Raw genomic sequence first — 15048 nt, forward strand, 5'->3', positions numbered from 1 at the left:
TAGAAGTATGTAGAATGTAAAGAAATACCTTTTCTTCTTGGGCCCAGTTGTTAACATGTGCCCCACACTGCAGAATCTTAATCTGTTTCTCTGTCTTGGTTGCATTAACTCTAGAGTGTCACTAATGGCAAGTACACACTTTTTAGTGGATCACCTAACATACAGTTAAGTGATTTGGCACCTTTCCACTGATGAACGAAGTTACAGCACAAATAATTAAACATTAATTTTGTTTGCCTTTTTGCCCATGAACCTTCCCCAGGGGAAAAGTGTTATAAAGTGTTTTCCTCCAAGACAAAAGAGGTGTATAGTGAGTTCTATAAGTTCTTCCCAGTTTCTCATAACCAGTCATTCGGGTTTTTAGAATTTCTCTGATGTAAGTGCAGTTAGGTCACTAGAAACACTTTTTTTTCTCACTAAAGACAACTAAGTTAAAAGGTTAACTTTGAAAATCATTTCTGACAAATCATGAAGGAATAAAGATAGTAAGGAATATATGTGTATATACATATATATGGAAAGGAAGCAAATACCTAATAGTAAAAACTATTGAATCTGTATTTAGAATCTGAACACATGTCATTGCTTATTTATAGGACATCTATTTACTTTATATACTAATTTCTAAACTTTCCACCTTGCTAAATTATTGTTTCTAATATTTGCAGTTACTTCTCATAGATTTTATTAGTATGCAATCACTTTGCCTTCTTTAAGCCATAAGTCCCCAAACTTGATCTTACCATTTCTTTTTTATTTTTATCATTTCTTGACTTAAAGTCATTCATTTGGATTACTATTGCTATAATCTAGAGTCTAAAAAAAATTCTCAATATGAACTACAAGTATCTGCTGTTATTTGATTTTTTGTTTGTTTGTTTTTTACTTCTTCAGACTTACCTCATACTACTACCCTTTGAGCTTCAGGCACTAGCAGTTTTTCAGCTATGCTATATTTTCTCTTGATTCAGAGCCTCTATATGTACTGCTTACCCTCCTAGAAGATTCACTGTTCACTTCTTGTAATTGAACCCTATTCATCCTTTAGACTTAAGTTTGGAAGCCTTCCCCATCCCCAGATAGAAAGAGGTCCTCTGGGAGTTGGGTGGTAGCACAGCAGGTTAAGCGCAGGTGGCGCAAAGTGCAAGGGCCGGCCTAAGGATCCTGTTTGGAGCCCCCAGCTCCCCACCTACAGGGGAGTCGCTTCACAGGCGGTGAAGCAGGTCTGCAGGTGTCTTTCTTTCGCTCCCCTCTCTGTCTTCCCCTCCTCTCTCCATTTTTCTCTGTCCTATCCAACAAAAACAACATCAATCATAACTGCAACAATAAAACAAGGGCAACAAAAGGGAATAAATAATAAATAAATATTTTTTTAAAAAAGAAAGAAAGAGGTCCTCTTTCTCTGCACTCTTTATTTCTGCTTCCATGGCACTTACCTTTAGATGGTGCAGATGAAAGAGGGGCTACACCAGAGTCAAGTCAGACTGTCTGCTATGGCAGCTAGGGAGAAATGACAGGATTGCTGATCATCATGATTTAAACAGTAGAACAGACCAACCTCAGTATTAGTAAGGGACTAGTCAGCAGGGTTAGTTCATGGCATTTCCTTCAGCAGTTTTCCAGAGCCCAGAGTGGAATCTGTAAATGAGACAATTAGATTTATCCAAGGTATAGTTCTTTACTATGATTTTGTCCCCCAAGGGAATGAATACATGGTAATGTCTGGAGACTTTTTTATTCACACAGCTGCAGAGGTAGATTGTTCTGTGGGCATGCAGTAGGCAAAGAGCAAAGGTGCTGCTAAATATCCAATAGTGCATAGAACCAACTCACATCACCAGTAATTACCAGGTACCAAATATTAATACTGCCAAAGTAGGTAAACCCTGTCTAATCAATGACCTGGGTTAAAAAAAAAAAAAAAAAAAAACCGAAGATTGTATTGAAATGTAGGAAGATGATATATATTACAAGTTCTTATACTTTATTGCCACTGCTCCCACACGGTACCACAGAAAACTGGGCTCATCTTCACACACTACCAAGAGTTTAGTGACTTGCTTTTAGAATATTTATTGCCTAAGCTTATTTGAGGGACCACATAAATCATAAAGTGTGGAAACATCAATAGGTAAGGGCAAATTTAATGCAGGATCTAAGGAGAAAATTATAATAGCTATGTAAAATAATATATTTATGAATATATCCACAGAGGTGACATTTTATAATTCTTTTTTTTGTTTGTTCACATTTTAGCTACAGGCCTTTTATATACTTTTGGAGATGGTCGACATGGAAAATTGGGACTTGGACTAGAGAATTTGACCAATCAGTTTGTTCCTACATTGTGTGCTAATTTTTTTAGGTTTGTCGTTCAATTGGTAAGGGCATCACATATTTCTGTCTACATTTTCATATTCCTTTTGAGCCTTTCAAATTTTCAAAGAAAGTAGTACTATTATATTTGTTTAAGAGAATATCATGAATGTATTGATTAAATAAGCATAAATAAATAAGCATATTTATTTCCTAAAAGCCAAATATCAGAAATCGTATCATTCTGAAAATCTATTCCTTTCCAGAATTTCCTCCTTTAACATATTCTGCTTTAGCCTAATCTTAACTTTTTTGCTGCATTTGTTTACGTCTGTCTGTGTCTCTGTCTCTTTGTCTCTTTTTTCTGAACCAGAGCCTTACCCATGCATGATTTTTACCTGTTATCTCTGCCGATTTTTTTAATTTAGAGAGAGAGAAAGAGGAGGGGAGTCACAGCAACACCAGAGCTTCCTCCAATATCATAGCACCTCCCATATAGTGATAGTGCTCAAATCTGGGTTGTGTGCATGGCAAGACATGAGTCCTACCAAGTGGGCAATGTCTTCAGCCTATGGCTCTCTGTTTTAAAAGATGTGTTTATTTGTTTGTGTGTTTGTTTAGAGATTGAATGAAAGGGAAGAGAAAGGTTATAATACTGCTCAGTCTTGTGTGAGGTGCTGAGGATTAAACATGTGGCCAATAGAGTCTCAGGCATGCAAGTTCTGTGCTCTAACATGCTGAACTATTTCCTTGACCTCGTGTCTCTTAAGAAGAGCCAGGACTTAGTCATGCCTGGAAACTTTGTGCCTCCAGTGGCAGCTTACAGAGTATCTTGGTCACAGCATGTGAAAATTTATTTAATTATATTTTACTGAGATTCTAAACTCCTGCAAAAGGTGAATTCTGATAAAAGAATTTTGACAACGTATTTTGCTGGATAAATTTTGTTTGGATAAGAAGGTATTGTTTCAGTGTTATCCCTCCAAGCATCACACCTCCATTGTTTCTTTTATTTTTTCCAATTAAAAACTATAGACTTGAAGAGTATATTTACACAGTGATTATAATACCACATGAAATTTACTCTCTAAAGACTCCATTTGTTCATATACAACACTATTTGTTGATTTGATTCCCATTTAATAAATGTGTACTGTGTACTAGATACTAGACTAAGTATCAGGAATACAAAGCATATAGTGATGAACAAAGTGACTAAATCTTCATTCATTGAGTTTATGAGGAAGATCATTTTTATTTATTTATTTTCTTTCTAATAGAAACAGAGAGAAAAGGTGGGGTTGACACCTGCAGCACTGCCTTGCAAATGGGGACTGAGGGCTTGAACACTGGTCCTCATGCGTGGTAAGGTGTGCTCTCTATGAGATGCACTACTGCCCAACCCTAGAAGATAATTTTTTAAAACATATCACACAAAAATATATATTTTTTAACTCAGAAAATATTGTGAAGGAAAGTTCCTAAGTGTGTTGCTACCCCATACCACTATGTCAAACATTAAAAATCTAATTGAAAATGCAAAATGATTTGTAACATTTTGTTAAAAATTAGTTATGCCTCAAAACTCTCTGAATGTTGATTTCATGTTTCATTGTTTCATCATTATATATGCTTACATTTAGGCCTTAGGATTCTTACGCTTTAAACTTAAAAAAAAAGTTCATGTAGAGAAAAGCACTGCAGACGTAATTATCTCAGGAGACTGACTTATTCTTGGGTCACTTTTTTCCAAGTAGAATTTCTCTGAGTAATTTTTCCAAGTTGTTAATGTTGTTCTCAGATTAAAATAGCTTTTTTTTTTTAACTTATAAAGGGAACTGTAATAAGACAAATAGTTTTCCCCATGCTGTTGCTATATTAAATTGAAAGTAAAATAGCATGTTAATTTTTTTAAAAGATTATATATTATAGTATATATATGCATGTATATATGCACACCCATAGGAAGTCTACCAGTACATAAATATTTTATAGCAGAAAGCTGTTATTAAAAATCATGTGTTTGAATTCAATGGCCATTAATTTATCTGTGAATTTATGCTACAGGTGGCTTGTGGCGGATGTCACATGTTAGTTTTTGCTTTTCCACGACTTACTATGGCAGAAGAAGAATATTTAGATGACTTAAGCCGTACTTACTTAACTGCTGGGATGTCTATGTCCAACATCGACCTGACCTCAGGAAGCATGCTGAATAGATCTTTATCAGCACGTGTGCGTCGAAGAGAGAGGGTATACAGTGCCTGTTCTCTGTAATCATATTATTTAGCACTGCAAAGAAAACTGGAAGAAAAAAAAATCTACTTTCTTTTTATATCAAAGAAGGATCTTGGCAGATAAATTTAATCAATAAAAGTACTAGAAATAAGGTTTTATAAACTTTTAAAGTCAATTTACAGTTAAACTGTTAAGTACAAATTACATTTTCAGATTATCATGTATAATCTTTGATTATAGACAGTAGTACCTAGTCACTATCTTACCCCCTCAGATTGCACTGTTAAATTGTTTACTCAATATTATGTGAACTGACTCCTTTTTGCTTATTATACCTCAGGAGCAATGGAAGATAATAAGCAAACAGGAAACAAGGAAATAAGATCTTAGTTTGAGAGAATATTCTTAATTAAATTTAGAGATTTTCATTTTGTGTTTGGAGATTATGTCTCAGTGATACTTATACTAGTTAATAAAGAGAATGCGAAACAATTTTTAAAAAGACTTTCCTTTTAAAAATGTTACAACATGCATTCCTTTGAGGTAAAATCATTAGGTTTTTTTTAAATGAAAACAGTATATGATAACTTTGAAAAATATTTCATCAGTATCTTGCAGTTGTTGTTTATGCCTCATGAGTAATTTTTCCTTCTCAGAAAATACACACAAACCATGTGACAGACACCTTTCCAAATTGACAGTGTAGAGCAACTTCAATGCAGACAGTAGAATAAAATATTTTTGAGCCATGGGATGTTATTAAAAAGTGAATATTTCAGACTTTGTTAGACTTTGAAGTCTCTAAAATATTTTTAACAACCACAGAGTAGTTTATGTTTCTATTAAATGTGTAACATCATTTAACCATTTGTTTATCTTGTTTATTCTAAAGGAGAAATCCCCAGATTCTATGGCAGGAACACCACCTCCAGATGAAGGGACTTTTATTCCACCTATTTCTTTTTCTCCCAGTTCAGTTCCTTTCCACGTGCCTACAGGTACACTATCAGACGAAGTGATGGCTGAAAATGTTGCCTCCGTGCAGCTGGAAGAACCAGGTAACAATACTCTATTGCTTTCAGGAGAAATGTACTTTTTTTTTTTTTTTTACCACAGTGCTACTCAGCTCTGGTTTATGACTGTACATTTATGACTGTTGGGGAAGGAATTGAACCTGGGACTCGGGGGCCTCAGGCACGAGAGTCTCTTTGCATAACCATTATGCTGTTCTACCCCTGTCCAGAAATGTACATTTTAGTCTTAGTGTTTTCATGTTATCTTGAGATGTTTTCTCAAGTAAGTATCTTCCTAGTTAGAGACTGAGATCTCAAATCTAGGAATGCTTTTATAAATAGAAAACATTGAGGGACTGCGAGATATATTACCCAGTAGAGCACACTACTGTGCAAGGACTCAGGTTTGAGCCCCCAGAACCACGTAGCACCATGCAAAAAAAGGAGTTTCACTAACAGTGAAAAAACAATGTGATGCCTCTCTTCTCTCTATCTCTATCTGAAATTAATGGGGGAAAGTACCAGATGGTTCACCTAACTAAAGTACATATTCTAGTTACTATGTACAAGAAGCCAGATTTGAGCCCTAAGCCACCACATGAGAGTACCTCCGGGAGAAAGCTTCATGAGCCACAAGTGGTGCTATAGTAACTCTCCCTCTGTTTCTGCCTCTCACCCTTTATATAAAGGAAAGAAAAATAATCTCCCTCCAGCAATAACCCCGGTGTTAAAGTCCATCAAAGTAGTAGAATTATGCAGGTGGAAAAAACAAAACCAGAAGCAAAAAATAAAACATCATCAGAAGTGACTCCAAAAATCCCATATGACAACAACAGTATATCTTTATAAAATGGTGTATAATTATAATACATTTCATACCTTATTATCTTCTTTAAACCTTGAAGCAACTCTTTGAAATAGGTAGGAAATATGTTCTGTGTCTCTGTAAGTTAGAAAAGAAATTAAAGGGGCCGGGCGGTGGCGCACCTGGTTGAGCACACATGTTGCAGTGTGCAAGGACCCGGGTTCGATCCCCTAGTCCCCACCTGCATGGGGAAAGCTTTGTAAGTGGTGAAGCAGGGCTTCAGATGTCTCTCTGTCTCTCTATCACCCCCTTCCTTCTTGATTTCTGGCTGTCTCTATCCAATAAATAAAGATTAAAAAATTAGAAGAAAAGAAATTAAATAGATCAAGTGATTTGCCCAAAGTTCATTTCAACTTCTAAATGAAATGAACAGAATTTGAATGCAGGTTTTCTGTACCTATGTGAAGTCCTGCCTTTGGCAGTAATAGCATAATGGCTAACAGTATGGAGTCTGGAATTAAGTCGATGTAGGGTTAAATGTCAGTTCTGAAATGTATTTACTGTGCAACTGACTTTGGGAAAGTTTATTTGTCTAGACTTCAGTTTTTTGTCTTTGACATGAGTGTAGTAATACCTACTTTTTCAGGGTTGTGATTTTTTAATGATTTAGTGAATGAGAAAGACAGCACCACTCAGTTCTCATTCTCTAAATATGTGATGCCAGGAATTGAACCTGGAGTCTCAGGATAAATTTAAAAACATTTTTTTTAATTACCCTAAAACTTAGCAGGTTGAAACAACAAACATTTTGAGAAGAGTCTAGGAGCAGCGTAGCTGAGTGGTTCTGGCTTAAGATAGTTCATTTGGAGTTGGGCTGTAGCGCAGCGGGTTAGGCGCACGTGGCATGAAGCGCAAGGACCGACATAAGGATCCCGGTTTGCTCCCTACCTGCAGGGGAGTCGCTTCACAGGCGGTGAAGCAGGTCTGCAGGTGTCTATCTTTCTCTTCCCCTCTCTGTCTTCCCCTCCTCCCCCTCCTCTCTCCATTTCTCTCTGTCCTACCCAACAACGACGACATCAATAACAACAACAATTATAACTATAACAACAATAAAAACAAGGGCAACAAAAGGGAAAATATTAAATAAATATATATAAAAAAGATAGTTCATGTGATTGCAGTCACATTGTCAGATGGGGCTGCAGTTATCTAAAGGTTGATTGAGGCTGAAGGACCCTCTTCCATGCTTTTCTTACATGGCTATTGGCAAAAGCCTTCACTTACAAAGTTCTGGGGATGCTCACAAACTTACTTCCCCCAGGGTAATTGATCTGATTAAGCAATGATCAAGTAATAAACTATAGTAACATCACAACTGCATCTTTTGTTGTTCTATTGGCCATATAAATTAACATGGGAAAATGTGGAAGTGAACTACACAAAGGTATGCGTACCCTGAGGATATGGATCTTTAGAGCCCTTCTTAGAAATTGATTATATAATATCCAACTCTTGGGTGGTATTTATCCTAAAGGAATAGTGTCTCCTACTCATAAAAATGGCATCTCATCAATACCAATGTCTTCTTAAACTTTATTTTTTTAAATATTTATTTATTAATAAGAAGGATAGGAGACAGAGAAAGAACCAGACATCACTCTGGTACATATGCTGCTGGAGATTGAACTCAGGACCTCATGCTTGAAAGACCAACATTTTATCCACTGCACCACATCCCAGACCACTCTTCTTAAACTTTATAATTGAGATTTTTGAAATTTCTGACTTACCATTATGAACTCTAATCGGTTAACTTGAGATAAAAGTATCATTAACAAAATTATACTGACACCATATTACAGAATAACTTCCATTTATTTTTAGTTGTCTTTAGGTTCTAAATAAAATGTGGTTTCTTATCCCTTTTAATCATCCAGATGATTTTCAAGACAATATGGCCAGAGAGAAAGAAACAGAAGATAATTCTTCTGTTTCAGGAGCAGATTCAGAAAGCCTTGGAGAAACTACTGATGTTTTAAATATGGTAATTGTTATCTAGATATAAATTTAAATTTTAGCTAATCATGTGTTTTTATGTGCTAGGTATATTTCCTATACTCTTTTAAGTACCAAAAAAAAAGAATTTTGTTTTTTCAATTATTTTTAAACCACCTTTATTGTGGTATAGATTGCATACAAAAGACTTGATTATGTTACTATCTGAATTGTTGTTAATTTATATGATTTAAATTTTTAAATATATATTGGGTTGTCAGAAAAGTCCTGATGTAATTTTCTGGTTTTCCGTGCAAAAATGTTATGACTTTTCCAAGAGCCCAATAATTATATATGTATTGTTTATTCTTTTTGTAATATATGTTTTCGATTTATTTCAGACACATGTGATGAGCCCGAGTTCAGATGACAAATCATTAAAATTGTCACCAATTCAGAAACAAAAGGTATAATATGAAGAGTTGTTTTCACTGTGGTGGGTAAGAACAATTTATTGGTTTTTTTTTCCTTGAAAGGTTTCTGGAAAGAACACAAAAAAGTAAGTATCCACTCACTTTAGAATTTAAAAGAATAAGGGGGCTGGGCAGTGGTGCACCTAGTTAAGCACACATAATACTGTATTCAAGGACCTGGGTTCGAGCTCCTGCTCCCCACCTGTGGGTGGAATGCTTTGTGAGCAGTGAAGCATGTGCTACAATTGTCTGTCTTTCTCACTCCTTCTCTATCCCCCTTCCCCTCCTAATTTCTCTCTGTCCTACCGAATAAATGGGAAAAAAGAAAAAAAATGGCCTCCAGGAGCAGTGGATTTGTAGTACTGGCACTGAGCCCCAGCAGTAACCCTGGAGGCAAAACAATAATGATAATGATAATAATAATGATAATAAAAATTTAGAAGAATACAATGTAAATAGTCTTAATTTGGACCTGTTCTTTGGTATGTATTATCTATGATGCATAAGAATGACAGAATTTCATTGCTAAAATGTACTGTTTGGAATTACTAACAAGTCATAATAATCATACTTTCTTACCATCAAGACAAAAGATTGGTATTGAAGTTCTTACACAGGAAGAGGAAACTGCTTATCAGAATGGTTTTCAGACTTTGGTTGAGTATGACTTTGGGTGATTTACTGTATTGACCTTCTGGATGATACTATTTTTTCTAACTGTGTGTGGTTTAGTGAAAGTATTTGAGGATTGCTTTCCTGATGTTTGGAATGAACTTTAATATATCAAGTAATTGAGAGCATAAAAAACAATAGTAAATATTTAGATATTAGTTAGAGACTCTGCCTGGGTGGCAAACACAGACCTTTAATGAGTAACAAAAGAATGATGAGAGTGGTAGTCTGAGGTTTTTAACAGTCTTAGAAAGATAAATACCTGCAATAAAGTCTTTTGCTTTCTTTTGCTTTAAGGATCAGTGAGGTGAAAAGATGAAGGGTTTAGAGAGTAGAAAGATAGGAGAAATGTCAATTGAGGGGAAAAGGCTATAGACATTTCATTTCTATTTCTCATTCCTTTGCCACATAGTTAACCTAGAAATCCTTAAAATTGGTCACAAAAAATGCAAGAGAATCTTGCCAAGGTTTAAATATTCCATGCCAATCCTCTTTAGTCTTTTACTGTGAGAGCTGGTAAATAATAACATTCCTTTTGAATATGGTAGAGCTATTCTCCTAACACTGTTGTGGAAGTTCAGTAAATATTGACTGACTTGGTAACTGTCTCCAAGCAGGTAGGTATCTCTCCTGTGTCTTTCCTTCCTATTAGAGTTTGGTCTTTGCCCCTTTTGTGATGCTTTTTAAACAATAAGATCTAAAACAAAAAGAATAAGAAAGCACTTCATTTTAAGCTGATTTATGTAGTCCTTTAAAATACAGGCCCTACTAAACCTACCTTAGTGAATTTTTTAAAAAAGTATTATATATATATATATATATTTCATTCATGTTTAACCTATCTCCTGTTAAACATTTCTTTAGTCCCCCACTCCCCCTAAAGGGGAAAAAAACCCTTCCTGGGCCTAGCATGCATCACAATCTATAAAACTCATTTTAGTGAGGTTTTACTGTCTAGAGACCCAATTCAATCCGTTAACTTGTAGAATTCAGGTCAGTGATTGGACTTCTGCCTTACTTTGTGCAACAGGAGCTGAAATTCCTATTCTTGATGCATTGCTCCATTTTCAGTATTAACTTTATAGTTTTTATAAGAGTTTACTTTTAACCATGAATGCTTTTCTCATAATGGTTTTCAGCATAAATCATTCTAATTAAAAGAGTACAATAAATAAAAGGGCAGACATTTGAATATTTTGTTTTGAAAGGAAAATGTTACTTAATATACTTATTTTATAAGTTCATTTGCAGCATGCATTTCAGATTTTTTTTCTTCTAGATAAAAGATACTGACTTTTTTCTTTTACTTTATTTTTTTCTTTTTGGCAGAGTAGGGCTTCATACATGTGCAACCACAGACCACATTTCATTTAGGGGTTTGTTTGTTTGTTTCTTTTTTTACTGGAGCACTGCTCAGCTCTGGTTTATAGTGGTGCTGGGGAATGAATCTGAGTCTTTGGAGCCTCAGGCATGAGAGTCTCTTTGCTACCTTCCCCTGCCCCTCCCAGACCACATTTTGTATTTAGATAGATACACAGATAGATAGAGAGAGAGGAAACAGAGAGGGGAAAGATACCACAGCACTGGAGCATCTGCAGTGCCAGGGCTTAAACCTGGGTCTTGCATATGGCAAGGTACAGAAACTACCTTATAAGTTACCTCTCCAAGCTGTATTTTTCTCATTTTTTAAAGATTTCACATTTTTACTTGCTTTCTCTGATTTTGGAAATTCATAGAATCAAAACCCCAATCAAAATTTGACAATTAAATTGATATGTAAGTTAGAAAAATTAAACCATATGAAAGGGAATTTTATATTTTCTAACAGTATTTTACAAAATCAGTCTACTTGTATTTAATCAGATTAAGAAAAGGAGGAGAGAACAAATATTGAATGCTGTCCATAATGGCAAATTTAAGACAGGTTATAAGAATTTTGACAGTAAAGTATAGATATATGTTGCTAAGTTAAAATTAGATGAACCATAGATGTCGATGGTGGCACAAATTATCCCTAAAGAAAGCACTATATGAGTAGAATGTCTAGTCAAGTTTCATATTTTTATTCTCCTAATGAAACTTAATAGTGTTTTGTAGTAGATAAGTTACTGTTGTCAATTATAGTAGTAAGACAATCACTTCAAAAAATTTACAGAAACAAGAAACTATTGAGAGACTGAAGCAGCATGCAGCTTATACTGAAAATGATGATAGTAACGAATATGAAAGTGAAGAGATGACCCCCAGAATGAAAGAAGGGAAAGCATATAAACAACTGATGGCAGAAGGAATGTATAAGATACAAGCAGCTTCAACTGTGGAATCAACTTCAGATGAGGACATAGACAATGATTCAGACAAGCCTGGACCTCAGGCTGACACCAATGTAGGGAGTTTGCAAAAAAAGCTATTTAGACATGAAAGTAAGCATGGCCTTTCTCCATATAATTTTGAGGAAATGCTAAAAAAGAGTGGTGAAAAACATAGACAGAAGTATTCAGATGTCCAGAAAATGGTCTCTGAGAAGGAAACTGACCTGCCAGAAATGACAGATCTGGAGTATTTAAGAAAACGTGAAGAGGAGCTTAAAAATATTAATACATTCTTTGACGACTTACCAAGTAGAGACATAGAGTTTGAAGATGAGGAAACTAAAGCTTTTTTTGAGGAAAGTAAAAGGAAACTGCAAAATATCGCTTTTGATAGTGATGGAGGCTCCATAGAGGAAGGAGAAAGCGAAAGTCTGCAGGGTACAGCTGATGGCTTTGAGCTACCTGAGTCAGTAGAATTTAGTAGTGGAGACAAAGAGGATGATGAAGTGGAAGTTGATCCAAATTTGTGGTATAGCAGACAGTTCATTGAGCAGTCACTTGAGGAAGATCCGGAACAGAAAATTTGCAAATTCATGACAAAATATAATTTTAAGTGTGAGCACTTGGCAAAGATCTCAGAAGAGCAGGAAGTAACAGAAGATTCAGAAGAAAGTGGACTAGATGAGCAAAAGATAGAGGGAAAGGAGGAAAATAAGGAAGAACCTGGAGAAAAAGAGGAGCAATCAGAGACCACGCCAAATGACCTTGCAGTCAGAGCAGAGGTGAGTGAAGATGAGGGCAAGCCTGGGGGGAAGGCCGAGGATACACCTGGAGGTGGAGGCGAGGGTGTCTGGAAAGAGGGTAATTCAGGAGTGGAACAAAGGTCAAGTGAAGAGCAGCCAGACAAGGAAGGAGAAATGGAGAGCCTGAGTAAGGGAGAAAAAGATCTAGATGAGAAGCAACACAAGGTAGAACAAGGCCATCAGGAAGAAAGAAACAAAGAGGTAGATGAAGGAGAAAGGGAAGAGCAAGGAGAGCAAGAAGAGAGTGAAGAAGAAAGAGAAGGGGAGGAAAGGGAGGAGGCGGTAGAGAGAGAAATGAAAGAGGAAGGAGAGGGGGAGGAGGGAGATGATGGAGCAGGGGAGGGAGAAAATAATGAGGGGGAGGAGGAAGAAGAGGAAGGAGACAGTGAAGAAGGGGAGAGGGAAGGAGAGAAAGCAGATGGAGAGAACCAAAAGGAGGAGGAACAGGGGGAGCGGGAAGGTAAGTGTAAGGAGGAAGTGGGGGAGGAAGAAGGAGAGGAAAAGAAAGGAGGGATAGAAGAAGATGAAGGAGGAGAGGCAGAAGAAGGAAGAGAGGGGGAAGGAAAGGAACTTGAAGAGGGAGGAGAAGAAGGAAAGGAGGAAGAAGGGGAGGAAAAAGGAGAGGAGGAAGAAGGAGAAGGGGAAGACGGAAGAGAGGAAGAAGAAGAAGAGGAAGAAGAAGGAGGGGAGGAAGAAGAAAGGGAAGAAGGAGAGGAAGAAAGGGAAGAAGAAGGAGAGGAAGAAGAAGAGGAAGTAGGGGAGGAAGAAGGAGAGGAAGAAGGAGGGGAGGAAGAAGAGGAAGTAGGGGAGGAAGAAGAAGGAGGAGAGGAAGAAGAAGGAGGGGAGGAAGAAGAAGGAGGAGAGGAAGAAGAAGAAGGAGGGGAGGAAGAAGAAGAAGGAGGGGAGGAAGAAGAAGAAGGAGGGGAGGAAGAAGAGGAAGGGGAGGAAGAAGAAGAAGGAGGGGAGGAAGAAGAGGAAGGGGAGGAAGAAGAGGAAGGGGAGGAAGAAGAAGGAGAGGAGGAAGGAGGGGAGGAAGGAGAAGAAGGAGGGAAGGAAGAAGGAGGAGAAGAGGAGGAGGATAAAGAAAGAGGTGAGGGAGAGGAGAGAGATGAAGGAAATGAGTATGAAGAAGGAGGGGAGGAGGAGGAAGAGGGAGAGGATGATGGAGGGGAGGAAGCAGAGGATGAAGGAGAAGGGGAGGAAGAAGGAGAGAAGGAGGATGAAGATGGAGAACAAGAAAAAGGGGAGAAGGAAGAAGAAGAAGGAAGGGGAGAAGGGGAAGTGGAGGAGGTGGAACAAGGGGGAGAAGGGGAAGGGAAGGAAGGAGGGAGAAAAGGGAAAGGAGAAGGAAAAGGAAAGCAATGGGAAAGAGGTGTATGGGAGGGAGGGAAGGAGAAAGGAAAAAGATACCAAGAGATAGGGGGTGAAGAAAGTCAAAGACAGGGCAAAAGAAATGAGTCCCCAGAAGTGAGCAAAATCAAGGAATCGGTGAAATATAACAAAGGTAAAACTTACCACAAAAAGTTTATTACTAACACAGAGGGACAACAGGAAGTACAGAGGTTCAAAATGCCAGTGCTGTCAAAACAGCTTTTAAAAACCGGACCTCCAGGCTCTAAGAAGTTCTGGAATAATGTATTGCCACATTATTTGGAATTAAAGTAACACATTTTAAATTTGATTTAATTGTATACAAACAGTTTTATTACCTTTCGTGTAATGACAATACATTTTATCAAGCTGCTGATATGTTGTGATTACTATGTGTGTGGTACAACTATGTAAAGATAAGCAAGGCAAGGTACTGGTACATTTTGAATCCTCTTAGACTAATTAATATCTTAGTGTATTTTTCCTAAAATAATACCAAAAAGTCATAGCAGATAATTAACATCGCATATACTTCATTAAAGACAGGTTTAGGAAACAGTGTTTTTATCATTGTATTGGGGGGAGGTTAAAGGTTTACAGTGTGGTTGTTAATTTCTCACTTCCCTGTGATAGGTATACAGAACATTCTCACCCCCAACTTAGGAACTTTTCTAACATCACACACCAGGACCCCCAAGACCCTCTCCACCCCCTACCTTCCCCTCCTTCCCCAGAGTCCTTTGTTTTGGTGTAATACATGGAAATGAGAGTATTCTATAAAGAATTTCCCGAGTATAAAAACGGGTCCCTTAAAAGATGGTGCACATCCTTACGAACTATAAAAATATGTAATTCTCTTATAGGCTAGTTCATTTTTAGTCTGTGATTATCATTTTCCTGCCATGTAGAGTAAGTTTTTATAACAATGAATGATATTCTAAAGCTCAGTGAGTAATTCACATTTTTTTAAAAAGCAGAGCTGGCTTCTTACCTTTTATGTGTCCCCTTTTGCAGCAATTTACAAAGTGACAGATGGGTTCAAAGCTGTGA

At 36.9% G+C, this 15048-nt stretch overlaps 2 protein-coding genes across 3 annotated transcripts in view; one reads left to right on the forward strand and one right to left on the reverse strand.

Moving 5' to 3' along the window:
• The window catches only part of TSPAN7 (tetraspanin 7), a 316558-nt gene that overhangs the window by 259202 nt on the left and 42308 nt on the right, over window positions 1–15048 (reverse strand). The window lies entirely within an intron of this gene.
• The window catches only part of RPGR (retinitis pigmentosa GTPase regulator), a 45158-nt gene that overhangs the window by 17026 nt on the left and 13084 nt on the right, over window positions 1–15048 (forward strand). For both annotated transcript variants that reach the window (XM_060182621.1, XM_060182620.1), the window contains exons 9-14: window positions 2257–2381; window positions 4384–4569; window positions 5447–5612; window positions 8310–8416; window positions 8769–8834; window positions 11668–12606. In XM_060182621.1, the coding sequence (XP_060038604.1) occupies window positions 2257–2381; window positions 4384–4569; window positions 5447–5612; window positions 8310–8416; window positions 8769–8834; window positions 11668–12606 (1589 nt within the window). The remainder of the gene's footprint in view (window positions 1–2256; window positions 2382–4383; window positions 4570–5446; window positions 5613–8309; window positions 8417–8768; window positions 8835–11667; window positions 12607–15048) is intronic.

Source organism: Erinaceus europaeus, chromosome X (assembly GCF_950295315.1).
Source record: "Erinaceus europaeus chromosome X, mEriEur2.1, whole genome shotgun sequence".
Taxonomy (NCBI): Eukaryota; Metazoa; Chordata; class Mammalia; order Eulipotyphla; family Erinaceidae; genus Erinaceus; species Erinaceus europaeus.